Source organism: Diabrotica undecimpunctata, chromosome 4 (genome assembly GCF_040954645.1).
Source record: "Diabrotica undecimpunctata isolate CICGRU chromosome 4, icDiaUnde3, whole genome shotgun sequence".
In the NCBI taxonomy this organism is placed as follows: domain Eukaryota; kingdom Metazoa; phylum Arthropoda; class Insecta; order Coleoptera; family Chrysomelidae; genus Diabrotica; species Diabrotica undecimpunctata.
The window spans coordinates 137,373,944-137,401,366 of NC_092806.1; the positions used below are offsets into that span (position 1 = coordinate 137,373,944).

Consider the following 27,423-nt stretch of genomic DNA (forward strand, 5'->3'; position numbering starts at 1 on the left):
CAATCTCCCAATGTTGCACCCCCATTTTATGTAGTCCACTCGATATTACATCCTTTGACCCGTAAAGTATATTTGCGTTGCATTTTAATCTCTTTTATCTGATTAACTGATTTCTGACCCATTAAAATAGCTTTTCTAGCAAAAAAACTTTACTGTTTCACAAGACTACTTTTGTATGTTTTTATAGTAGATTTAAGGATCCAAATGAGCTTGATATATTGCAAACATTTCTGTAGAAGATATGGTAGCAACTGACGCTCAGCAGCAAGCCACCAGCTGTGTCACAGGTGGCGGATAGTGAATGACCTTCATATATGAAGGTTAGCTCTGAGTATATTCAATAAGCAGTTCGCGGCGATATTGGAGGGCTAAAAAGTGCTACAAAAGCCCTGGAAAGTATTCAGCACAGGTAGGCAAAGGTTGTCCGCAGTGTGTGTCATATCTCCTCTTTTGTAGAATCTGGTCATGCATGGATGGCTTATAGGTAGAGTTAGGAACAATATACCTTATGTCTTGGGTTATGTGAATGACCTGGTCATCTCACGGCAAACTTAATGACACCGTCAGAAATAGAATGCAAGAACGAGGAATTAGGGCTTCTAAGCCTTAAAGGCACAAATATAAATCTGACTAATGAAGTAAAGTAGCTTAAGGTAATATTAGCTAGAGACCAAGACAGGTGACTACTTTAATGGTAAAAAGATACACTCATGAAAAAATTTAGGTTTTAAAATCGAAATGTTATATTGGATTTATAATATGGTGGTAAAAACAAGAATTATTGTGTCCAGCTAGTAAGCAGTAGTATAAGGTATAGCAAAAATATACCATCATCAAAATCAGGAAGGTGCAACGACTTTCTAGCCTTGGAATCACAGGGCCTCTGAATCGCTCACATGCACATAATTATAAGAAAAGAGGCGAAAATTAGATATTATAAATTAGTAAGAAAAACTATTCAAATTAGTGAGTAGAAAATATTTAGCAACATTATAAATAAAATCAGGGATACCGAATGGATGATAACTTCTGACTATGGTACCCAAAGAATTTTTCTATTTCTTAACAGATGAAATATTTATACTTAACTATAAGTAGATATCTTTTTAATGGTAAGCAAAAATTTGAGAAAAATGGAATTTCTGCACTAATTTGTTATTAATTAAAAAAACCACGCAGAAATTTTTTGCAGAAAACATATTGATTTGTTATAACAGGTATATCTAAACGAAAAAACTTGTCAAATTCCTAGCTATTGGGATGTCCTGAACCATCTTAAATTTTGTTTATTTCCCTGCAGTATTAGGGGTTTTGATGATCCTATATAAAGCACCACCAACTCCTAATCCCACTCCAACTACTGAACACAATCTATTCCACAGGAATCATTTCACGTGAAATGATGATATCAACATTTATTTGTCTACCAAAGAAAGTAAATGCCAAAGAATGTAGTGATTATCGAACGATCAGTCTAATGTCACATACCTTAAAAACCCTGCTAAAAATCATCCATAATAGAATACACGCTAAGTTGGAAATGGTTATTAGTGATTCCCAGTTTGGATTTCGGAATGGAGTGGGCACAAGAGAGGCACTATTTTCTTTTAACGTGCTGACCCAAAGATGTTTGGATGTTAATCGAGATCTTTATGTATGCTTTATAGACTACAACAAGGCATTCGCTAAGGTAAAACATGACCGACTTATAGAAGTACTCAAAAACAAGAATCTGGATGTGAGGGATGTAACATTGATATCAAATTTATACTACAGCCAACGATCAAATGTGAAAATTGGAAGAGAAATGTCAGAAGAAATGGAGATAAGGAGAGTGGTCAGGCAAGGTTGCATACTGTCGCCGTTATTGTTTAATGCTTATTCTGAAGAAATCATACAAGAAGCTTTGGTAAACGAGACAGTCCGCATAAAAGTAAATAAAAGTGAACGGAAGTGTAATTAACAACATTAGGTATGCCGACGATACAGTAATAATAGCCGACAACTTGGAAGACTTAGAAAGAATAATGAACAAAATATTAAGATATAGTGGAGAATACGGATTCTCTCTTAACATCAAAAAAACCAAATTCATGAAAATTAGCAAAAACATCAATACAAACAAAATATTACCGGTAGGCGGCCAGCAGATCGAGAGAGTAAAGTAAAAAGATATACTTACTTGGGAACGATAATAACAGAAAATAACGATTATACTGCAGAAATAAGAGTCAGAATTGAAAAAGCACAAGACAACTTCGAGAAAATGAAAAAGATTTTATGCAGCAAAGTTCTGACATTGGATCTCAGAATAAGGCTAATTAAATGATATGTACACATTGTACTCTACTATGGAGCTGAATCATGGACATTAAACCGGAATACAATAAATCGACTTAACGTGTTTGAAATGTGGACATTTAGAAGATTGTTAAGGATTCCATGGGTAGATAGAGTCACGAATACAAAAGTGTTAAGGAGAATAAATAGGCAGGGAGAGGGAAATGAAAAATACAATAAAAGAAAGGAAATTGCAATATCTCGGACATGTGATGAGAGGCGAAAGATACAACATCTTGGGACTCACAATTCAAGGAAAAGTAGAGGGTAGAAGAAGCGTAGGAAGAAGACGCGTTTCCTGCTTGAAGAACCTGAGAGAGTGGTTTGGTTGAAGCTAAAGGCAATTGTTGAGAGCAGCTGCCTCGAAGGTCAGAATAGCCATGATGATTGCCAACCTTCGTCGCGGAGATGGCACTTAAAGAAGAAGAACTCCTAATCTTGGAAACAGTGTAAACCTATCCATGAAAACCAGTACATACTTTGCATACTATACTTTATTATTAGTCCATTGAGAAGTTACAGAGACAGAGAAAGAACATGGGAGACAAAGGATGTTACATAATGTGGAAACTTTGTAATAAAATTTGGAGATGCGGAAAGTGGCCCAGAGAATGGCGCACATCATTGTGCATACCAATCCATAAAAAAGGAACAACTACAAAGTGTAGTAATTATCGTACCATCTCACTGATTTCCCATCCAAGCAAAATATTACTAAGAATCATTAAACGCCGTTTGCAACAATACTTAGACAAACAAATTCCCCAAGAACAAGCAGGCTTTGTCAAAGGGAAGGGTACGAGAGAGCAAATCCTTAATATGCGGCAGCTCATAGAAAAGGCCCGCGAATTTAAAATTCCAATAATAATCTGTTTTCTAGACTACCAAAAGGCATTTGATTGTTGTGTGAAGTGGGAAGTTCTCTGGACAGTTCTTCATGAGATGGGAGTTCCAGATCATTTGGCAATATTAATTAAAAACTTATACGAAGATAACTCAGTTAAAATAAGAATTGAAAACCAGCAATCTGATACCTTCAAAACCAGCAGAGGTGTACGACAAGGGTGCATTTTATCTCCAGACCTGTTCAATTTATATGGAGAATACATAATGAGGAACGCACTCGATGGATGGAGAGGCGGCATCTCCATTGCAGGAAAAAAGATCTCAAACTTAAGATTCGCAGACGATACAACACTGATAGCAACATCTGAAGAGGAGATGTCGAGACTGATAAAGAGAGTAGAAACCGAAAGCAACAAGTGTGGGCTCAAGATTAATAATCAGAAAACAAAAATCATGATTGTGGACCACGCGAATATCCTCCAAACAACAGGCGCCCTAAATCAATTCGAGAAAGTAGACGAGTTCACGTATCTAGGATCTTCCTTAAGCAATACAGCCTCCTCCCATACGGAAATTCGCAGAAGAATAGGGATGGCCAAGAACGCGATGAGTCGACTGTCAAAAATATGGAAGGACCGCTCTTTATCCAAAAAACTCAAAATGAGACTGGTACGGACACTCATTTTTTCAATCTTCAGTTACGGTGCCGAAACATGGACAATAAAATCAGAGGATAGGAAAAGGATTGACGCATTCGAAATGTGGTGCTGGAGACGAATGCTACGCGTCTCGTGGACGGAGCACAGATCCAATCAGTCGATTCTCGAAGAGATAAACATTCAGACCAGACTCTACTCTCAGTGTCTTGCAAATGTTTTAAAGTTTTTTGGCCACATTGCGAGAAGAGACAATGACAACTTAGAAAGACTAATTGTGTGCGGAAACGTAGAAGGACGTAGAGGCAGAGGACGCTCACCTATCCGATGGTCAGATCAAGTACAGAAAGCCACTGGAGAGACGTTTTCCGAGTCCATGAGAGCAGCCCAAAATCGCAAGAGATGGAGAGAATTGAGAGCCCGCATTGTAGGAAATCACGATCCTCAGCAATGAGGAAACGACAAGAGAGAGAGAGAAGTTACATTTAGGATTGCATTTTTCAGAGGACGCAATTTTATATGTAGGGGGTTAGTAAAAGCTTAAGTTCAAGTTTATGGCGTCGTCATCAATGTCTTCCGGCCGCCATCTTGGAAAAAGGTTTGCAAAGCATTTTCATGCTGTAAACTAGCTTTCTCGTAAACTAGCTGCCATACAGAAAATGTTATAAGATGTTTTGCATTATTTGTAGCAAATAAAATTTTCTATAACTTTATTCGTATTACTTTTGATCGTAAAACTGAAAATAAAAAAAATTACCGAACGAATAAAAAATTTAAAAATAGAAAAGCACATGGTTCTGATAGGATAAACAATGAACTGCTAAAATATGGAAGAACAACAATACGCAAATGGCTCCTAAAATTATTCGTCGACAAAATAAATACCGGAGTAGTACCAGCGGAATGAAAGGAAAGTCTCCTGCTACCGATACTTAAAAAGGGAGACTCGAAAAATCCTGAAAATTATAGAGGCATTAGTAGGATGAATAGTACATTAAAATTGTTAACGGCAGTCATAAAAGATAAAATCGAGGAAAAAGCGAACATGGTAGATGAACAACAAGGCTTCCGGAAGAACCGAAGCACAATAGACGCAATTTTTATTATCAGACAAATAATAGAGAAGTCTATTGAATATGGAAAACCAGCATACATGTGCTTTGTAGATTTAAAAAGTGCTTTTGACAGGGTGAAGCGAAATGTCATCTTAAATTTATTATAAGTTGAACCTAACAAATAGACCATTAGATAATAAGGACAATTAATGAAATTAACAAGAATGATAATGATAACAGGGGAAACAGAATGCATAGAACTAAAAAGAGGAATTCGCCAAGGAGACTCGCTCAGCCCATTGTTATTCTATATGGTGATGAATCAAATAATTCACGAAGTAAGAAAACGACACGGATACCACATGGGAGTGCATAAAATCACGATACTATGCTATGCCGATGATGCAGTACTAATTTCTGATAACGAAGATGACCTACAAAGGCAGCTCCACACCTTCAATATCACAGCAAACAAACTTAATATGAGAATTTCAGTAGAAAAAACTAAATGTATAGTGATCAGTAAAGAGCCGCGTAGATGCAAACTAGAAATAGACGGCAAAATTGTAGAACAAGTAATGAAATTCAATTACCTAGGAGTGGAGATCACTAGTGACAGGGATATAAGAATAGAGACCACAAGGCAAGCATCAAAAGCGGCAAAAGTAAGTGGTTGCCTCCGAGAAACCATATGGAGAAATAAATATCTGACCACGGAAAGCAAAATAAAAGTATACAAGACAACAGTAAGACCAATCAGCGGAGACAATGACCGATACAAGAAAAACGAAACAACAAATCAACAATATCGAAATGAAAGTATTAAGATCAACAGCGGGTATATCATTACGAGACAGACAAACCAACAGAAGTATATGCGTATATGCGAAGTATATGCAAAATTCAAAATATTACCACGTGGATAAAAACAAGAAAAAAAAACTGGAACGAACATGTAAACCGAATGGGACCAGATAGATTAGCGAACATCTGTAAAAACAACAAGCCGTATAGCAAAAGACCCGTTATAAGGCCGCCAAAAAGGTGGAAAGATAATGTACAGTCAACAACGATTGAAACAGAATAAAAGGCAGACAAACAGGCGTAATCCTAGTCGCACGAAGAAGATTTACAAAAACCAGCAAGTATAAACTACTAACTTAATATTTTTTATTTGACCAAAAGTTTTACTAAATATTGCAAAATATCAAAGGCATCTCTATCAATGGCATTAGATTTTTTATAATTTAAAATTAATTACTGTAAAATAAATAAAAACAACCAGTTAGGAGAAACTGGTCTTTAAAGTATAATTTGTTCAACGGGACTGGATCTTGGTCACCTGGACAGCCGTTTTCAACTTGGATGTTTGTTCTGATGTTGTGAAATAAATGTAACTTTGTTACCGTTTTTAATGTGAGTAGCATCATTTATAAGAAAAGATAAATAGTTTAAAGATATTGGAATTAAGTTAATTTTATGTATAAACATTTTAGAGACAGAAACCTTTGACTTATTAATTAATAAATTTGTTTTAAAAAGCACAACATTTTAGGTAATTTGTAAAATATTTCAAAATTTTCGATATTATTGCAATATTTATTGCAATGATATTAGCGATAAAAATTTGTATAAATAACTAAAAATTAATATAGATAGATAACTTTTTATTTTTCCTTCGAAACGTTAATTTGATAACATTAAATTATTAAATTTTGAGTACTTAACATTAGCTTGTCATTCCTTTAAAGATTAGATCCCAACTTTTTCCGCTATTTCTGAGGTAGCTGAGTTTAATCCCAAGTTAATTTTTAACTTAATTTTACATTATGTTTAAAATCGTTCTTTCAATAGAGTCTGTATTTTATTGTCAAAAACAAAACAGCCATCTTCGGTTTAAATAAAGTTGATATTATATATTTTTATTTAGTCAAAATAATTGTAAATATAAACATAAACCATGAAATAAATCATTATAAATATCAATAAAATTTGATGTTAAAAACGAGTTCTGTGACATTAAAGATTTTATAAAAACTGAAAAAACTGTGTTCAATACGAAAAATAAAACTTGGCTGATTGTGGTACTTGTTTGTATTTCTTGTTTGGATGTTCCGGAAGTCCTGTTATGGTAACTGTCGCCTCTTCAGGATGTGTTTATGTTTTAACGATGGCGTAAAGGAAGATGTACGGTAAAAAAGAGGTTTTGTTTCCAGAGTATTCGTCAGGAAATTCGTTGTTAGCAGTAGTCAACAGTTTTTGCGTAAGGAGGGAGTTTTCTTTTGGGACGTCTGTCGAATACGTTGTCGTAAGATAAGCAGGCAGGAAGAGTATGTTTTGGTCTCGGAAATTTTTGGTCCCTGATGATTTCTAGGTTGTAACTCCTGCTCAGCGATGTGAGTTTCTCAAGTATGGTAGGGATACTCGATAGTTGATATATTTGGTTAAAGGAGGAGTATAATCGTTTGTAGTTTACTTTACGTAGAATATTTAGAATACACACCGATAGCAGCTGTTGTAATAGATCCCGATTGAGCAAAACGTAGGTGTTGGTCTTGTATTCAATCAGGGGCCGTATGTACGTTTTGTATGTGCGAATAAGTGTTTTAGTATGCATCAGGATAGTTTACTCCTGCTGTAGGAGTGAAGGTTGTTGATATTTGACTTCTAACCTTTGTCGGCATGCCTCACGTGGTCAAATGTTTTCTGTACATCGAAAAAAATGCCAATATTAAATTGTTCATACTTTAACTTTTAGGTAATATGTGTGTAAGGATTTAAGTCAAAGCAGTTCTGGTGAGTGACTTTCAGATATTATTTTCTGTAATAAAGTCAATAAGTCTTTTCTTGAGGATCCTCTCGAGGACTTTAGCCAAAACATTTAGCCTGTAAGAGTTAGGATTAGTCCGAGATTTTTCCTTTTAGGAAGCAAAATTGTATTGGCTACCTTTCAAGAGATTTGAAAGTAGCGGAGTTTAAGTGAGGCGTTGACTATTTTCGACAGGTAGTTGGTGACCCTCGCGGAAGTTGTTTCATGCAGTTTCTGGTAATTTTTTCAGTTCCTTCTGAATTGGAGTTGTAATTCTCCAATATTTGTTAATCCACAGGGGCTATGACAAGGTGCTTATGTTTTTCAATATATTTTAAAGATTTGTTTTGAAGGACCTGACCTTCTTGTGATGTGAGTTAATTATTTGATAGTTTACCAGCAGATGAGAAAGCTTAGATGCTCTTTGCTTTGTTAAGATTTTAAATTTAGACCAGAATGATCCACCGTCTCTTTAGTCCAGACTGGAGGTGGTCCTAAGCCATTGGTTTGTTTGTATGTATTTTATCTCCAGCCTGATCTGGGCCAAGATGGGGTTATATTCTGTTTTGATGAGGAGGTCACAGGTTTGTTGCGATCGATGCGGTTATATTCTGTTAATTAAATTTTTAAAGAAAAAAAAAAGATCACACGAACCTCGTGTGATCTTTTATTCTCAAATTTCTTTCCTGACGTCTTTTTAAGTATTTCAGTAAAAGTATCTCTAATAATACTGGCCACTTTTTTTTCAAATTGTATTAGAACTTCCTTTCATGTTCCAATATTTTTTTTTACTATTTTTGTCCTAAATAGACCTTTTTTCTCATCTTTTAAAATCCAAAACATGATTTTTTTTAGTGTTCTGCGAAATTTTGGTTTAGTTTCGCTTTTTTACTTCGATTTTCAGCACAACCAACTTGGATATTTTCTGTTTTAAAAGAGATATTGTTTTTTTTTTAATTAAAAATTAAAACCTAAAAAAATTATTTCTAATTAAAATGTATTTAACAATTTTGTTTCCACTACGGGCATCTATGCAAGCCTGGGTTCGAGCTCTAATACTGCTAACAAGTCGATCAATCATTTTCTGTGTGATGTATTTTTGCTCTGTTAGTGTCCCATCAATAACCATCAATTCCGTGCGTCCATCTGCCATAATACCTGCCCAAAACATAACACTGTCACCTGCGAAAAGAAGTATGGGACGGGCATGCGCTAGTTGTGCAGCTATTGTTGACTCTTGCCAACGAATTCGCCAGTTATCATTATTTAAACACATTCTTTTTTCGTCTGAAGAAAGCACAAAATTCCAAAACTGTTGAGGAAGCTGTATGTGTTCTTGAGCCCATTGGAGGCGGTGCAAAACATCTAGATTGTAGCTGAGGAACTTTTATTGGTTGACAACTCCTCAAACCTGACTCAAAAATTCTTCATCTTATTGTACATGCCTGAAGTATCTTTGGAGGGCTGGTACAGACATAGAAGAATTTCTCCGAATGGATTTGATATATTTATCTACTCCGTTGCTCATTGGTAACTTGGGGTCTACTCAAGCGAGCTCTATTCTGTATCTATCATATTTTTCTCCAGAAACCTATTCAATATCCGTGAGACATCACCCTGAGAAACACCCACGCTTTCCGCCACGAACCTCTGTGAACGGCTTTCAACTAAAACGATAATTCTTGCACGATCTAACTCAGAAATTAAATTACGATTAATTACAAATCATGTTTTCACAAACTTTACCGGAATAAGTTTTTCAAATGTTTACACCTTGTCAAAACCAGGTCAATTAAATGGGTATTTAAATAAAATAAAAAAAACCAAAAAAGCTGTATTTTATATGAAAAGGCCTATTAAATATGTGATAAGGATACGAATTTATAAGGCTAGGCGGACACACATCGAATTTGGACGGTCGATAAAAGTTCGATCGAACTTTTATCGATGATGCTTTACACGCACACTACACGACATTTATTCGATGACGTTTGTTAATCCACAAAGGTTTGTTAGGTGGAGTACACAAAATCACAATGAACAACACAGAACTACGTAGCAACACAGCGAGAGCTACGTACGTTGAGGAATGTCCAAAAAACGCAACTACTAGTCGGTCGACAAAGATCGATGTGTGCGCGCGCGTTCATTTGGTACTATACGCCTTGGAACGACGGCAACGACCACGGCAGGCGTCCATGCAGTGACATTCATCGATCGCCACACAACATCGATGCCGTGCCGTTTGGCAAACGATGTGTGTGTAAGCTCACATTATTTCTTCGCGCCACCAAAGGAATTTGTTCGATCGAACTTTTATCGACCGTCCAAATTCGATGTGTGTGCGCCTAGCCTAAAAGTGTAAAAATCGTGAATACAAGGAGTGAGGACTAGCTTTTGGAACTATGTGTATATTGTTCTTTGAAGACTAATAAATTAAAATAAAGAAAATAACAAACAGTAAAGCTGTCTTTGCAATAATTGAAACAGCTTCAGTAACTAAGCCACTGAACAGCCGAATCGCCTCCAACTCTTAGCTTTTTTCCGTCAAGTTCTTGAATCGTGGGTTATGATAAGCATTCCTCTTGTGTGCAACCAGAGGTAATTTTTTCTGCATAAGTGTAATAAATATGTTTTTTTTTTCATACTTTGCTTAGCTAGTATCATGTTTTTTTTGGAAAATCTTTGGAAAACCTTACATAAAAAAATAATTTGTATAGATAAATAATTAACAGCTATTATCACTAAAAATATTTTTAATTTTAGTAACTGTTATGTTTTATAAAAACAGATACTGATATTGATTATTATTTATATTTTACATATTCGGTATCTTTTTTTAGGCTTAGTAAATCCCTGAAAATATTGTGTAGTGCCATGTAATCAGAGAAATCCATGTTATTATTCTTGTTATTAACAATTTGCACAAAAACAATAAACATGGATGTATAATTACCGATTTAACAAATATTTGAACGTACACTTATCACAAATCCATATTTGACTAAGCTGATATCTACTAAGTTGTGAAGAGGTCAATCAATACGATTTGTCTTTAGTTATAGACGTAAATGAATTTTGTCTGATTAGGACCAAATTTGACAGCAACTGAAAATGGCAACGGAATGGAAGAAAATTGGAAAAGTAAAGAAACTATGTATTTATCCGTTTAAAAGCGGAAAAAGAATCGAAGTGCAAGAGGCAGAATGTACTAAGCAGGGTTTTCGGGAGGTGGAAAAAGGTCAACGAACATTTCTATTGAGAGACAGGTAATTCTAGTTTATTTTAATATACTAACGCAATTAACATTCAGACAAATAATATAAAAAACATTGTAACTTATTTTGTCCAGTCTCCTGGGTAAAAGGATGAGTTACCATTGTAGCTCATCCTTTTGAACATACGTAATTAAAATATATATATATATATATATATATATATATATATATATATATATATATATATATATAAATACGTTGGAATTATATATATATATATATATATATATATATATATATATTTTAATTACGTATGTTCAAAAGGATGAGCTACAATGGTAAATCATCCGATAAAGAAAATATTGGATTTATTTCTTTCTTAGAACTTATAATTTTTTGTTATGATTTGAGACAAAAAAACTTTAAGGTAATTTATAAAAACAAAGAAACAACTTAACAAACACAGAGAAATAAAAAAAAAAAACAAGAACAAAAATATCCGATTATATGGCAATTACCGCTACAAGCGACAAATTACTGCTAGTGGAGCCACAAATGCGCTGCAAATTACTGCTAAAAAATAGGTTCGGACCTATTCGAACGCGACATGACCTTGACGACGCGTCTCGGTCTCGAAACGAAGCGACAATCTACAGCGCGTGGAGCCACTCAGTATCACTGCTGTTGTTTTCATTTATCAAGCTACATTTTACTGCTACTGCTAGCGACAATCTGTCGCTCGTGGAGCCATAGCCTAAACAACCACTGCATAATGACAAATTATTGGCGACGAGGCAACGGAGGTTCGTGGAAAGTCGACGGCACGCAGCATTTATAGTGTGTATATCTAATTTAAAATTCAACGTACTGTATTAGGGAATTATTTCCGTTGACACTAATACTTGCGTTGTGATCACAAATCACGTTATTAGTGGTCTGTGGTTGTGATTTCAGATCGTGACTTAAAAACGTTAAAATAAACATTTTTTGCAAAAAAGAAATATTCTGCTTCATTTTTCTATACATTAATACTAAATGTCATTAAAATAGGAAATATAATCGTAATATGTGTTTCGAAGGGTTATTGTAATATGGTAAAGATGGTCATAATATTCTTTGTTTATTTTTTAGAACATTTGTGGTGTATGAACAGAACTACCTTGAATATAGATCTGCCAAACATTTTCCCAAGCTGGTGTTACTTGCAGTTAAATCCCATGATACAAACAGCATTTCTTTGTATGCTCCAGGAATGGAACCTCTAATTCTACCTATACCAATAGGAAAGGAAGTATATATTAAGTAAATATTTTTATTTTATATTCTTAGAGTGGGATTTCATAAAAATTGTTACCTAATGAAAAGAAATTTTAATTTCGATATTAAGGTAATTGGGCTGGGGACAAGGCCGTTGTCTAGGGCTAGGGAACAAGTGGTTTTGTTGTAGCGATGAGCGTATATAAAATAGAACAATAATTGTTAAAATTCTTGCTAGTAGAAGAAATAGAGAACGAAAAAATCTTAAAAATGTAAGTGTTTCAAGATTAGAAAACATGCAATACTTAAAAGAAGACAAGAAGTAGGATACTTCAAAATTTTAATAAACAACCATTTATTAGACGTTGTTAAGTTTCCACAGTTCTTCCGCTTGAATAAATTACAGTTTGAGTTTTTGTTAAGTTTAGTAAAACAGGATATGAAAATGTCTACAAACTGTATTCCATATCCAGTGTCTCCAGAAGAGAGTCTCTCAAATAAAAACCTCTCAAAATCACATGCACAAGCCACTATGGTCGCTCGGCGTTTGCGACTGTGTCTACTCTCGGACCAGTCGCCAACGATTGACGCTAGCGGCTCCAGCGACAGACTCTTCAGTCAAAAGGGTGCCGTAACAGACCAAACAAGCGGTACACCGCTATCATCGATTAGCGATGATAGCTCAGCGATTATCGCAACAGACGCTCCAGTAAAAACGTACCTAATTAAATTTATTTCTGGTCTGGTCGTCAGAGATTTGATATCTAAAAATGGGAAAAACAAGCTGAATTTTGCTTATAATGTCAGGGACCCCAAAAAAGTTGCCACTTCTATCTCCAGGCTTCTCACTAAAAGTGGTAATAGAAAACATCGATTTACCGAGAATCGACGAATAAAACAATTTTAAACAAGAAATGTAGCTGAGATAATTTTGAACAAAAATGTTTATTAGCGCTTTTTGTGTAGAATGAACCGTTTTCTTAGAAACAACACTTGAAGCGACCGGTGATTTTGAATGTCAGTTACGCGGGTGAAATAAATTTTTTAAATAAAATTTGTATCAACCTTTCGGTAAAAAATGCGTTTCAAAGGTAGAGAGTGCAGAGTATGTAAGTTTGAATTTTGCCTCAAATGAAGCTAGTTACTATAAAGCTGTTAAATAAATAAAGGTTGAGCGATTTTTAAAATTTTTAAGATTCCCAAGAGGTCAATAAAATTTATCACTTCCATTGACCGGTCGCTAAGGAATTTCCATTGATATTCTTACGTTACAAATTCACGAACAACAAATAATACTAATCGCCCAGAATGAATGTTCATAACCAAAAGTCTTTATTTATTCTTCAAACAATTAAAAAAAACCAAGATTTCTAACTTCTTATGGGACAAATATACACAAATTAGAAATGTTTGAAAGGTTTTTAAAACCTCCGCCCATTATGACGTCATAGCTTAGGTAGTCTATTTAGCCTAAGCATTGAAAAAGCTTAAGCCTTGGTCTTATTCCGAAATTATAAGTTTAGCTTGTTTCTCAACACAGACAGTGTTGTCTAACAGACATCAAAGGCGATGTGGCAACGGTTATTCATTATTTTATATACGTTTCTTTTGACATTTAGGTTAAAGTAGACAACTGCAAGTCTAATTTTTATTTATCATTTATCTGTTTTAGACAACTTGGAGAAACAATACCTTTAATTGATTGTGGAGATAAAGCGAGTACCTGGATATCCACATATTTGCAAGGGGACAAACCCGGATTGCGCATTGGCTATAATAATGGAACTAACAAAAGAAGTACTGAGATACATCAAAAGCAAATTGACTATTGCAATCGTGGTATGACGTCAGATTCTATGGTAAGACTAGTAAAGCAAAATTAAATATATTTTAAGATGTATTTTACACTTTATTAATCAGTATAGTGTAAAAGCAAGAGTAATATAGTAGCAAATTGGCAACAATGTTGAAGTTGAATTATCAGATACTTATGAACAGTAATATAGATACTCTCTTACATTTCTCTGCATAGGTATAATATTGTATTGTATGTACTGTTTTACCAACTGTACTTTAAAATTAAATATGAGTTAATGATAGGTAGTTGATTTTTATCGTAGAAACATACATTTTCACATATTTTAAAATAATTCGAGGATGGAGGAGGCGGAGGAACTTTACGTCACCGGAAAAGTAAACAGAGGCTATTGAATATGCTTTTTACTTCTTTAGGCGGGAATTTCCGCTCACGCTGTTGTAAGATCTTTGATAACGAACTTTGAAACATCAATAAATTTAATTGAGTTTGAAATGAACAGACATTAAATTTTCGCAATATGCATTTATGCGTAGATTAACTTACATCTCTTAGGCAGTCCTTAATAAGTTTTTGTGATGTATTATTCCTATAGCACGTCTCACGTTTTTCGTTCAGTATGGGTTAAATGGCTATCTTTTGCTGCAGTATATGTCTTCCTACTTTTAATATTTCTGCTGACACTCCCCTTTCTTCCACACTTTTATTATTTTTTAGGTCTCCTTTTATTTCTTAATGATCTACAAAATGGATATTAAATAAAACATACAAACATAAAATAAAACAATAAACTTGGGTGGCTTAAACTTTAAAAGAAATTGGACGTTGGACTCTATTCACTGCAAACAGAATAGGAGCTAGGCTGCAAATCAGAGCGGGCAGGCGATATGTAGAAAACTGTAGGTCATACTTGGTGAAAAGGATGAAAGAAAGGCAGAGATAAATGGAGACGATTGAGAAAGGCCTCTGTTTATAATATGTGTAGATGGTGGGCTACAAATAAATAGAGAGATTTGTTTAGGTTTTGTAAACTAGATCTTTCGTTTTGTATGTTAATCCCCAATTATTTCCTTTACTGGTGTCTACATTTGTTAGTACGGCGTGTTTCGCCCAATTTTTGAACGTTCTAATGGCCTCATTTGATTTAAAATATATATAACCTATAAAAAACCTTATTTTGATCTATTTTAAAGTCTATAAAATGGAGAACATCCCCAAAACTCATACAAAAACAGTTTTTCTGATTTTTGAAGATGGCGCAATATACAGAATATCTGAAAAAAAAATCAGAGGTATAGTTTTTGATCAAATAAAGTTGCTTTTATGCTTTTTTGCTTATTATATGCTTTTTTCGTAAAAAAATGCTTTTTTAGGTACACTCAACCCACTGGTCTATAAAAAATTATTATTACTAATTAAACTTACTTACTAATTAAAAAAAAATTAAACTCTCAGAGATTTACACACCAGGTCTCTTACTGTTGTTAGGCAACCACCATTACCCAAATTTAAAAATAATAAAAAAAAATTTTTAACTTCAATTTCATTGGATTTCAATTTAATCTTTTTATATATACTTATTTTTTATATCATTTCTTACACTATTATGTGGATAGTACCACATCAATTTCTTTTATTTTCTACATCAATCAATTTTCGTACCACTTATGATGTCTACATTCAATCTCAAACATTAATTCCACTAATTTAATAACTGACTTGTTGTTTTTTCAATAATAGAGATTTGCAGATTTAAGGCAATAAATTTTATTATTTAAACAAATTTAATTTTAATTAAAGGTTCATTAATAAGATATTAGGTATTATTACAACAAAATAAAAAAAATTTTATAATTTTTAAAAATTGCATTAGTCGCGGAACACACCCCTTGTCATGTTTAGCTGTCTTCTTAAATTATATTCCTGTTACCTCAGCCAGTTGGTCTGTGTCGTTTTAACTGACAAGAACCACGTGTTAAAAACCGAGCAGGGAGACATGTAGCTCCTCAAGTACTAAATTTTATCCAATGTAATCGACCTAGAATCACCATATAATTTAATTTTGGAAAGATGTAAACCCATATAGGGATGTCATAGCCACAAATTCATTGTTAGCTTCAACTACATAAGGCACTGAGGATGATCTGATTAGATCTAAAACGTTATGCTACTGTATAAATTTTGACGACACTTGTAAAAGTTTTAACTACATGTTTTTATATATCTAAATACAATTGTTAAGTGTTTTAACTTCTGTATGTTTTTTTTTTGTAAAAGCCTTAACTTGAAATTTTTGAATTGATTGTATTCCGCCTAAAAAAAAATTTAAAAAAAAACGAAAAATTGACGTTTTTAATGGTAAAAACATAAAAAACGTAAAATAATGAAAAAAACTTAATTTCGACAGTGAGGGCGTTTTATCTATTATAAAAAGAGGGGTACACTTTATGTATTATTCGACTAAGATACGATTTTCGATTTTTCTCGTTGTCGCTTTTTCTTATATGTCTTAGTTCTTATATTTTTATAATTAATTTAAAATAAAATCAAAACGTTTTTCTCTTATTGATTTTAATTAAAAGAAAATACCTTTGTAGGGTTTAAGTTCAAATATGTGTGCTGTTATGCTTAACAATGCCGCATCCATAAGAGATTTGCAAAAGAAATCTGGTATTTCTGAGATAAATGAGAATAATTTTAGACCAAATATTCTTGTAGACGACGATAATTTAGACCCATTTGTAGAAGATCAGTGGGAGTATTTAAAAATCGGAGATGTTATATTTAAAAATGTTTTGGAATGTATACGATGCCTAATGACCACTGTGGATATGGATAAAGGAGTTCGGAGAAGTGACAGAGAGCCCTTAAGAACATTGGGAACGTAAGTGAACTATTCTTAAATTAAATTTTTTTTTTCTTGGTAAAATTTTTATGTACTTATTATTTTTTAAATCTGTAGGCTAACAATAAGGACACACAAATTCTTCTGTAAGATTCAATAGTAAAATTTAGTTTAATATTTAGGGTTTTTCAACAATGTATATTTTTATGTCATCTTTTAACCCAGCATCAATGTCGTTAATTTTATTACACCATCACTGTCGTGTTAGATTTTATCTAACATTAGTGTTTTTTCAATAAAACAATTTTAGTTTCCCAATAACTCATTTTAATAAGCAAAAACTGAAACTAAATTATTTAACACATTCAAACTTAACATAATTATGGCAACAAAACCGAAAAGGGTACCTAAGTTAAAAGATAAGAAAAAGTAAGTTTTGGTAAGCAAAGTATTCCCTGTTTCGCTTAGACTCTGCGAACAATTGCTTAACGTTATTCTGTCTCACTGCCTAAAAAAAAAACACAAAAAGGGAATAAGTAAGCTAAAAAGGTAAGTAAACAAAAAACTTACAATGATTTAATTTTCATCATTATCGTCATCTGTGCATTCCGTGCATGTATAACTTGTTCTCTGCGTGTGTTCTTTACAAATTGGGCTTGTACAAATATTGCAACGATGTTGGGTAAAGCGGTTTTTTCCTACTGGGCAGTAAAGGCATCTTGGTTTTTCATTATTTGCTGTTGACGGTGGCGGTTGAGGTTTGATTCCAGCTACGTTATGTATTTTTTTACGAAGACTTGTAGATAACCTTGGTATAGATGCTCGACGAGTTACATGGGGTAGTGCAAGTTGTTTTGCTAAATCAGTAATGAAAGCTCTTCGTTTTAAAATTACATTAGTATTGCTTCTAAAAATTATCTGGCTATTTACAGTGGCAAGATTGAGCAGAGTACAAAAGACAGTAAGGGTCCAACGGTTACTTATTCTGCTCACAGAATACTCTGATTTTAGCCGATCAACGACATCTACACCTCCCTTCGTACTGTTGTAAAAGGTAATGACCTCAGGTTTCAGATCTTGGGATGAAGGATCTATGGAATCATCGTCGTGCAGTGTTGATAACATTAGTACGTTTTTGTTCTTTTTTGGTACGTAAGAAGCTAATATACAATGGTTTTTCGTATTTCCTTCTTTGTCACCATACAAAAATATGAAACTTTTATTGGCCGATTTTTAACATCCAGTAGCATTGGAAGAATTTAGGCTTTATTTTTTCGTATTGTACCTACTATAGTTAATCTGTGGTTTTCGTATAAATCATTGGCTAGAGGAACCGATGTAAAATAGTTGTCCATAGTAACATTTCTTCCTGAGTTATTAATTTGTTGAATAAGTCGTTTTACTACACTACTCACATCATTGGGCTTTTGGAAAGGCCCATCGGGTTGTCTGCCAGCATAAATTTCCATATTAGATGTATAGAACATTCTAGCATCACAAAGCGCATATATTTTAATCCCGTATTTTGCCGGTTTATTAGCAATATACTGTCTAAATTTGCATCTACCCCGAAAAGCTTCCAACATTTCATCAATTGTTGCGTATTCACTAATTGTGTAATTATTCAAGCATTGTTGAACAAAGGCATCAAAAATGTGACGTATAGGGGCTAAATTGTCAAATTTTGCTCGTTCCTTCATTGAATTGCTGTCGTCAAATCTTATAGCTTGAACCAGAATATGATACCGATATTTTGATAATGTTAGCTTCCTCGAAGCTAAATTACGCTAGCATCTCAAAACATGGTATTCACTGGCTTGGCGGCGGGGTGTACGCTCTACGTAGCGTAGCTCTAGATAAAACGTAGCCGCAGCGTCTGTGTGGGTTACCCACACTGTTCACTGTTGATATCTTCTTCTCCATCACTTTCATCAGAGGGCTTTGAAGTTTCTTCTGAAACTGTTTCAATGATCAGCAGATCATCATATATCTCGTGGCCATCATCATTAGCTCGCATCCATTTTTTTACATCATTGTTATTTGTCTCTTCACAGCTAGGAAAAAATTTGCACAAGATCCCTTAATAAAGTGGTTTCTTCAGCCTCTAGATTTGGCATTTCTTCGTAAGTAAGGGTTGGCCAAATTTTTTCCAGGTGTGTCTTATAACTTTTTATTCACAGATTCTCAGATTCTGCTACTCAGTGAATGATGTCTTTTATATATTTATTATTATGTACTTGGGAAAATTGGCATAATATTTTTTGCCCTCCTGATTGCTCCATCAATTTTATCACAAGCTCATAAAGATTATCGATTTGGCTATATATGGAAGAAATATATAGCTTCCTATAAAGGAAGCTACGTCGAAGAACATACCAAGAACAAAAAGATTTAGAAAAAACCACTGGTTCAATGACGAATACAGAACAGAGTTAAAAAAAAGATAAGATATGAGATTAAAAAGTTTACATTCGCAAAAACAAGACGACCTAGAAAAAGTAAAGGGAATCCTAAGGTAGCGGAAACGAAAGTATATGGATAATAAAATTAAGCGCATTGAAGAAAATTACAAGGAAAATGAAATAAAAATTTTTTATAAAGAAGTAAAATACATTAAAACTGGGTACCAGGGAAGAACGATGAATGTAAAAGATAAGCAAGGAAACCTGATAGTGGATGAAGACCAAATATGTGAAAGGTGGAAAGAATATTTCGAAGAGATACTAAATGACGAAGTGACTACTGAAGAAAATTGTTATGTACCTAGACCTCAAATAGTAATAGAAGAAATACCAAACCCCACAAGAGAAGAAATTGAAGAAATAATAAAAGATATGAAAAACCAAAAAAGTCCCGGGGAGAGAGGCATTGTGGCAGAGAACATAAAATATGGAGGATAGGTCTTAATAAACAAACTTGGTGAGCTAATACTAGAAGTATGGGATGCCGAAGAAATGCCTCAAGAATGGAATAAGTCGATTATAATTCCTATACACAAAAGGGGAGATAGAACTTAATGCGCAAACTATAGAGGAATATCCTTATTAGAAGTAATGTATAAAGTACTCGCCATACTAATTAAAAAACGATTAGAAATATATATAGAGAAGAATCTAGGAGAATACCAAGCAGGATTTCGGAAAGGAAGATCAACAACCGATCAAATTTTTATGCTAAAACAAATCCTGATCAATTGCTATGAATACAACATTTCAGCACAAGTACTTTTCATTGATTACAAAGCTGCCTACGATACAATAGACAGAAACAAGTTAATAGAAACACTAAAAGAATTCCTAGTGCCAGAAAAAATAATAAGATTGGTAAAAATGACAATTAGACAAACCATTTGTGCTGTGAGATGCAACGGTACAGTCTCAGAAGAATTCGAAGTGAAAAAAGGTGTTCGCCAAGGAGACCCGTTGTCTACATTGCTATTCAATATAGTTCTAGAAAACATTGTAAGAATTAGTGGGATAAATAGGTCCGGAACTATTTTATACAAGGAGCACCAATGCTTAGCATACGCTGATGATGTGGTTCTCATTGCAAGAAATGGAAAAGAACTATGAAATATAACAAAAAGACTGATTCGAGAAAACTCTAAAATGGGACTGAAAGTTAATATTAATAAATCGAAGTACATGGAGATCTCAAGCAAAAAAGGAATAAGCACTAGGGGATCCTTTAAATTGGAGGTGGAGAATGGATCAGTTGTAGAATTCGAGAAGGTGGATGAATATATGTACTTAGGTACTCTTATTGATCAGACATGTAAGAAAGAAACTGAAATCAACCTGAGACTGACCAAGAGCAACAGGTGTGCTGGAGCCATGAGCAAAATAATTAAGGCCAAAGATGTATCTCGTAATACAAAAATAAGAGTATACAAAACTATAATTAGACCCACAATGCTATACGCTGCCGAGACATGGACTATGAACAAAATCGTACAGAACACATTGGAATCATGGGAAAGAAAGATACTTCTCAGAATATTTGGTGGAAAAGTAGTAGAGGGAGAATGGAGAAGACGAACTAATGCAGAAGTGTATCATTTATATGCTAACCCTACAATAACAAAAGTGGTGAAAAAACGTAGACTAGAATGGCTCGGCCATCTAGAAAGAATGCAAGGTAATATACTAGTCAAGAATATTGCTTGGAGAGTACCTGAGGGCAAAAAAAGAGAGGAAGACCAAGAAAGAAATGGAGAGATGTAGTGATGGAAGAGGAAGATGTCAGAGAGATGGGAATCAGAGATTGGAAGCTGTTAGCTAAGAATAGAAAACGATGGAAATTATCCATCCAGCAATGGGCCTGAACGGCCTGTTAACGCTGTACATACATACATGTACTTGGGAAAATTGGCATAATATTTTTTGCTCTCCTGATTGCTCCATCAATTTTATCACAAGCTCATAGAGATTATCAATTTGGCATTTCAAAAAAGAATTCTTAAATCGAAAAATAAAAAAAATGGATTCCTAAGGGAATTGTAATTTCCCGCAAAAACTTACAATCGTTAAACTACATTAAAAAACATTAATATGCAATAATGAATTTTTGATGTATTTCTCTAAATATACCTAAGTCTATCTATAGGAAGGAAATTAGCTAACTGTATATATTTTAAATCTAGAATGGAAAATGCCATTAACAAACAAAAGAAATCTTGGTGTACAGTTAATAATCTTAGAGCTAAAGTTCCCCAAAAAACTGAGATAGTCTTGGACCCTAGTGAGCTGAATAAATATAACTGCTCGGTAGGTCCAGAACTCGCTAGGAAAATTAATTCTTCTTCTGATCAAATGTGTTTTTTAAATGGGATGAACATTACAAATTCCTTACTGAGATGAAATAAAAAATATTATACAAAGCATGAAAAATCCTATGGCTGCTGACTGGGATGATGTCCCATCTATAATTTTATCTTATCTTCCTGATAATGTTCTAAGAGTTTTAGCGGAGGCAATTAACACGTCTTTTTTAACAGGTCACTTTAGTGATTGTTTAAAATTTGCTAAGGATAGTCCTCTGTATAAAGGTGTTCATCACGATTTAGCCGCTAATTATCGTCCCATCTCTTTGTTACCGTGGTTTTTAAAGGTTGTAGAAAAATTTCTTAAAAATCCGAATGATGACTTTCTTACAAATTTGCTCATTCTTCCTTCCAATTCGGTTTCCAGTCATTAAAAAGCACATATAATGCCATCTTCGAATTCATGGAAAAACTATACTTGGACTTAAATGAAGATTATGTTGCTGCTGCGGTTTTCTGTGATCTATCTAAAGCTTTTGATTGTGTCAATCACAAAATACTTCTTAATAAACTGGAAATATATGGTTTTAAAAGGCACTGCTTTAAAGTGGTTCACTTCTTCAAGGGTACCTCAAGGCTCTGTCTTGGGTCCAATTTTTTTCTTAATATATTTTAATGATATCATTAACGTCGATATTAATGGCCGGTTTACTATATTTTATGGCAAAACAAGGACTCTAAAATAAGATTATTAGTATTGATCTTGCAGTGGTGCGAAGCTAATCATTTGACATTTAATTTTTCAAAAACCAAATTAATTTCTTTTAAGACTGATCTAAATAACATTACTCTAGGAAATGAAGGCATTTGTTCTGTCACCGTAAAAACATTTTTAGATCTCTATATTGATAATAAACTTGAATTTAAGTAACACACTGTATATTTAAGCAAAAAGATATCATCCGGTTGCTTTGCTGTCAAATTATTTGCACAACACCTAGATTTTAAGATTGCAAACAGTGTTTATGTGGCCTTGATTGAATCTAATTTGAGATACGGTATTGCCTTTTGGGGTAGCTGTTCTCTTCATCATTTCAGCAGACTTTTTATGCTACAAAAGAGAGCACTCAACTCAGATATATATGCAAGGTCAAGTTTGGTACATCATGTAGACCTTTGTTCCGGAAACATGGTATCTTGACACTTCCTTGCATATACATATTATATCCTTGAAATAGCGCTCTTAATTTTTAAAAAACACCAAGAGAATGTTCGGACAGATTCTTTTTATAACACTCGTCTAACTTGTGTATTCCACTACCAATTCCCTCTTCTACATTAACTAAAAAATTATTTATTTACATTGGAAAGAAAGTTTTATTCACTTACCACTCGATATAAGATCCTCAAGCAATATCTTTGTATTACGTAGAAAGATCAAACAGTTTGTATTATCCAAGTTTTACTATAGTATCAAGGAACTTTTTGAGGATAATTGAGCTAATTGCGCTTTGTTATTAGGAAAATTTTATAATTAGTAGTATTTTAATGTATCTTGTACTTTGTTTGTACTATTAGACTAGGCGGGATCTGTAGAAATTCAGACCATAATGGACATTTTCCATAGGAAGCTATTTTTTTGCTTGAATCCCTTCAGGATGTGCCCAATATCGATAATCACGATATGCGCCAGTCGCAAACCCTGTGCTAAATTTTTTATTTAACAAAATCTGAAAACAATTGAAAATTTCTCATTTTTTTGCTCCTATTTTCGTTTATAATTCGGAAAATATTGATTCTAGAGAAAAAATTATAAGAAGTTAAAAATTTCGTTATTCAATTTTACACAATATTTCGTTAGCTAGAAATTACAAATTTAATGTTTATTGTTGAAAAAATAGCAATAATTGGAAAAAAAAGTACAAAAAAATGAAGTTAATCCTTTAAACGTTTTCGACTTTCTAAACTTGACTTACAAGCTCCATATTCCGCCTAGAAAAACTTTTTAATGTGTTTAAAACGTGTGCTAAATTTTGTTAAGATCGGTTGAATAGGTTTTGCATAATAATTTTGCAATCCAGCCTACTGGAAAAAAAATTGCAAATTTTCAAATTTATAGTAGGCCCTAAATAAGGCTCTCAGATAGTTGCAAATTTTTTTACATATAAAAAAAGGCTCAATCTTTCAAACGCTTTTTGTAAAATTCAAATCGGTTTACTAGGAGAGCCTAGAAATTTTTTTATAGTTTTAAACATTTTTTAGGCGTATAAACAAATTGAATAACTTTACGAGTTTTAAACATATCAATTTCAAAATTTATACACTTAAAGAACATTAAAAGACGCTTCTTTAAAAAAACGATACATTCGGCTTACTGGTTGACGAGATATTGAAGGTCAAGGTCAGACCTGAATATTCTTGTCCTTCCAAAAAAAGAAAAAGACTTAAAAAAAATTATTAAAGATTGAGTCAAAATAAAGTTTATTTATGAAAAAAAATTTTTTTTTGTTCGCCTTTGTTTTAACAATTTAAATTATTTATTAACAATTTATAAATACATATTTGTTTACTAAAAGTAACAATTTACTTTAATGTATAAATTGCAAGCTCAAAAAAAATGCATGAAGAAAAAATGCAATTACTTGTTTAACATACAATTGTTTATTGCAAATTTCCCAATTTTGCAATTAAAAATGTTATTTGAAAATATGATATTTAAAATCCTTATCGTCCGAGACATCGATTCAAAAAAAAGAGCAAAATTGGTTAACAAAAAGCCGAGATAATGTAATTTTTAGCGCGCGCTATGATTTTGAACTCGCCGATTCACATTTCGAGTGCATGTCCCCCACCACCACCTCTCATGCAATCCGAGCGACATTTTACGCGAAAACGGTTTTTTATTTGTCTTTTTTATGGATGTTGCCATAAAGCGCATTACGTAAAACTTTTCATATAAAAAGTACTTGACAAGACGAGGGTATTTGTTTAAAAACGAGCCCTCTATCACTTATGGTTACACGGCAAATGTATGCCAACTTTGACCTTCAATATCTCGGCAACCAGTAAGCCGAATGTATCTTTTTTTTTAAAGAAGCGCCTTTTAATATTCTTTAAGTGTATAAATTTTGAAATTGATATGTTTAAAGCTCGTAAAGTTAGTCAATTTGTTTATAAGCCTAATATATTTAAAAAATGTTTAAAACTATAAAAAAATTTCTAGGCTCTCCTAGTAAACCGATTTGAATTTTACAAAAAGCGTTTGAAAGTTTGAGCCTTCTTTTATGTGTAAAAAAATTTGCAACTATCTAAGGGCCTTATTTATTGCCTACTATAAATTTGAAAATTTGCGATTTTTTTCCAGTAGGCTAGGTTGCAAAATTATTATGCAAAACCTATCCGACCGATCTTAACAAAATTTAGCACACGTTTCAAACGTATTAAAAGGTTTTTCGAGGCGGAATATGGAGCTTGTAGGTCAAGTTTAGAAAGTCGAAAACATTTAAAGGATTAGCTTCATTTTTTTGTACTTTTTTTCCAATTCTTGCTATTTTTTCAACAATAAACATTAAATTTTCAATTTCTAGCTAACGAAATATTATGGCAAATTGAATAACGAAACTTTTAACTTCTTATACTTGTTTTCTCTAGGATCAATATTTTCCGAATTATTAACGAAAATAGGAGCAAAAAAATGAGAAATTTTCAATTGTTTTCAGATATTGTTAAATAAAAAATTTAGCACAGGGTTTGCGACTGGCGCATATCGTGATTATCGATATTGGGCACATCCTGAAGGGATTCCAGTAAAAAAATAGCTTCCTATGGAAAATGTCCAATCCAAAACAGATCCCGCCTAGACTATATGTCATGTTATGTTTTATAAATGTCACTCATTTTAGAAACAATAAATTTCTCTCTCTCTCTCTCTCTCATCTAATGTTTGTTAACTTTCTACTTCCGGTTATGCCAGTTGTTTGGTTTATTTTGTCATTTACCTAGATTGCATGTTTACTTATTGTAAATTTTTGTTATAGGTATCGTGTAAGCAACGGACCAAAGAAGGATCCTCTTATGGGTATTTACTTGGAAGTAATTCAAACTGGCAAAGTTACTCTCGATGACGATGTTTACGTAGGAAATTATTAATTGACTTTTATCTATTTTAAACGCATTTTAGCACAATTTGACTTATGTAAATGTTTTATTTTAGCAAAATATAAACCTGCAATATTTATTAGCGTTTTTATGGTAATTAAATGAATAAATGAATATAACTATTAACAGTCCAACAAAAACCACAAATGAAAAAGAAATAGTAATTTAAGATACAAGACCGAATAGTGATATTTTTAATTTTGAGGCAGGCAGATTCCATTTCAAATTTAAAAGTTACAAGTTGTGGTGGTTGAATGTGCTTAAGAATATTGTATGTATACTATTGACTATACTATGTGGGAACAGCTTGACTTTTTTTTTCAAGGTTTTTATATTACTTATAATAATAATTTATATTAAATTAATTTTTAGATCGTTTCGACGTTATTTGGTGAAACCAAATTGAAGTTTTTTCCTAGTAATTAATAGTATAATCAAAATGAAAAATTGTGGCTTAATTGTTCACGTTAAAAATGAGTTTTCCAAATTTCAAGATTAGATTTTAATATATATTTAATCAACTGGTTGTCTTCAAAAAAGCATGAGATTAGAAAACAGCCACGATGACTGACCCACCGATATTTTTTTCTGTCTGAGAATTAAAGCTTTTTTAACTATGTTTTTTCTTCCATTACGTACATTAGATGGTTCTTCCTTTTCTGCAATGCACTATTATGGCCACCTTTTCCATTTAGCAATTAAGTAGTTTTGCCAAACCGTATCTCGTTGTACATACTGTAAGGGGCTGTTCAAGTATTATGTAAGCATAACCACTATGTAGGTGAAGGGGTCTTTGCCTTGCTTATTTTTGATAACATATGGGCTAGGGGGGTCTAGATGGTGATTGCGTCAGCAATAGTTATTTAATACTTGCTTCAAATTATAAAATGCTTTCATTAAATGCTTCCCAATTTGTTATTTTGTTTTGTAGTTTTTGTTCAATAAGTATAAATAACCACTTCGCTGCTCTTTTGTTTTTTGATACACCTCTAAAAATGAGCACAAATTTTTCAGTTAATGTTAAATTAGCCTGTTTCGTCGCAGTGGTCGTCATCCAAGTGTTCCATCAGGTTTCCTGGATTCTGGGATTCGTTGCCATAAATTTTTTTATAAGTTCTGAAGGACAAGCCCACTGTCTGAATTTCATACTTTGCAGTATGTTTAAAAGTATAACACCATTGTTAAAAGCCTTGTACTTTATGGGTACGAAACCTGCCAACTCAATAAAAGAACGCAATAAAAAATTCTTGTTATGGGAATGGATTTTTGGCGCAGATCCGCAGTTATATCGAGAATGATGCACTTATCAAATGAAAAAATATGACAAATCATGGAGAGAACAACCACCATCATAGAAGAAATGCAGCAAACACGGTTTATGACAGACCATCGGATATCGAAGATAATATTGGATTGGCAGCTACCTGAGCAAAAAAAAATGAGGAAGGCTAAAAACAACATGGCTTAAGGATGTTCAAAAGGCAATGTCAGAGAGAGATCTACAACCAGGAGTTAGGTTCATATACGTGAATCTAGACTGGGAACCGGAAGGCGCAGGATGCAATAAACCGGACATTGTATATACAGAAACAGAATGCTGCCATCCAAGAAGTGGCCTATTTAGATTACTAGATAACAAGTTTCTTCCACCAGCAGTAAAA

The 27,423-nt window shown here is 33.3% G+C and overlaps 1 protein-coding gene across 2 annotated transcripts; it reads left to right on the forward strand.

Annotated features, from left to right (window-relative positions):
• The first annotated feature begins 6,205 nt into the window (after nucleotides 1–6,205).
• On the forward strand, nucleotides 6,206–25,819 carry LOC140438437 (mitochondrial amidoxime-reducing component 1-like). 2 transcript variants are annotated; one of them, XM_072528114.1, is made up of 6 exons: nucleotides 6,206–6,313; nucleotides 10,550–10,975; nucleotides 12,056–12,226; nucleotides 13,854–14,040; nucleotides 16,595–16,881; nucleotides 25,642–25,819. In XM_072528114.1, exons 2-6 carry the CDS (start codon nucleotides 10,821–10,823, stop codon nucleotides 25,751–25,753), a joined length of 912 nt encoding a protein of 303 aa, XP_072384215.1. In that variant the 5' UTR covers nucleotides 6,206–6,313; nucleotides 10,550–10,820; the 3' UTR covers nucleotides 25,754–25,819. The 2 variants fall into 2 exon arrangements, with proteins under 2 accessions (XP_072384215.1, XP_072384216.1); XM_072528115.1 differs by having other exon boundaries at nucleotides 6,212–6,313; nucleotides 10,766–10,975.
• Nucleotides 25,820–27,423: the final 1,604 nt, after the last annotated feature.

Excerpts from the sequence above, each read along its gene's own strand:
- LOC140438437 (XM_072528114.1), top strand. The coding sequence starts at position 10,821 with ATGGCAACGGAATGGAAGAAAATTGGAAAAGTAAAGAAACTATGTATT. Across the intron at positions 10,976-12,055 it reads ACATTTCTATTGAGAGACAG|AACATTTGTGGTGTATGAAC; the intron begins GTAATTCTAGTT and ends TTTATTTTTTAG. Across the intron at positions 16,882-25,641 it reads CCCTTAAGAACATTGGGAAC|GTATCGTGTAAGCAACGGAC; the intron begins GTAAGTGAACTA and ends TTTTTGTTATAG.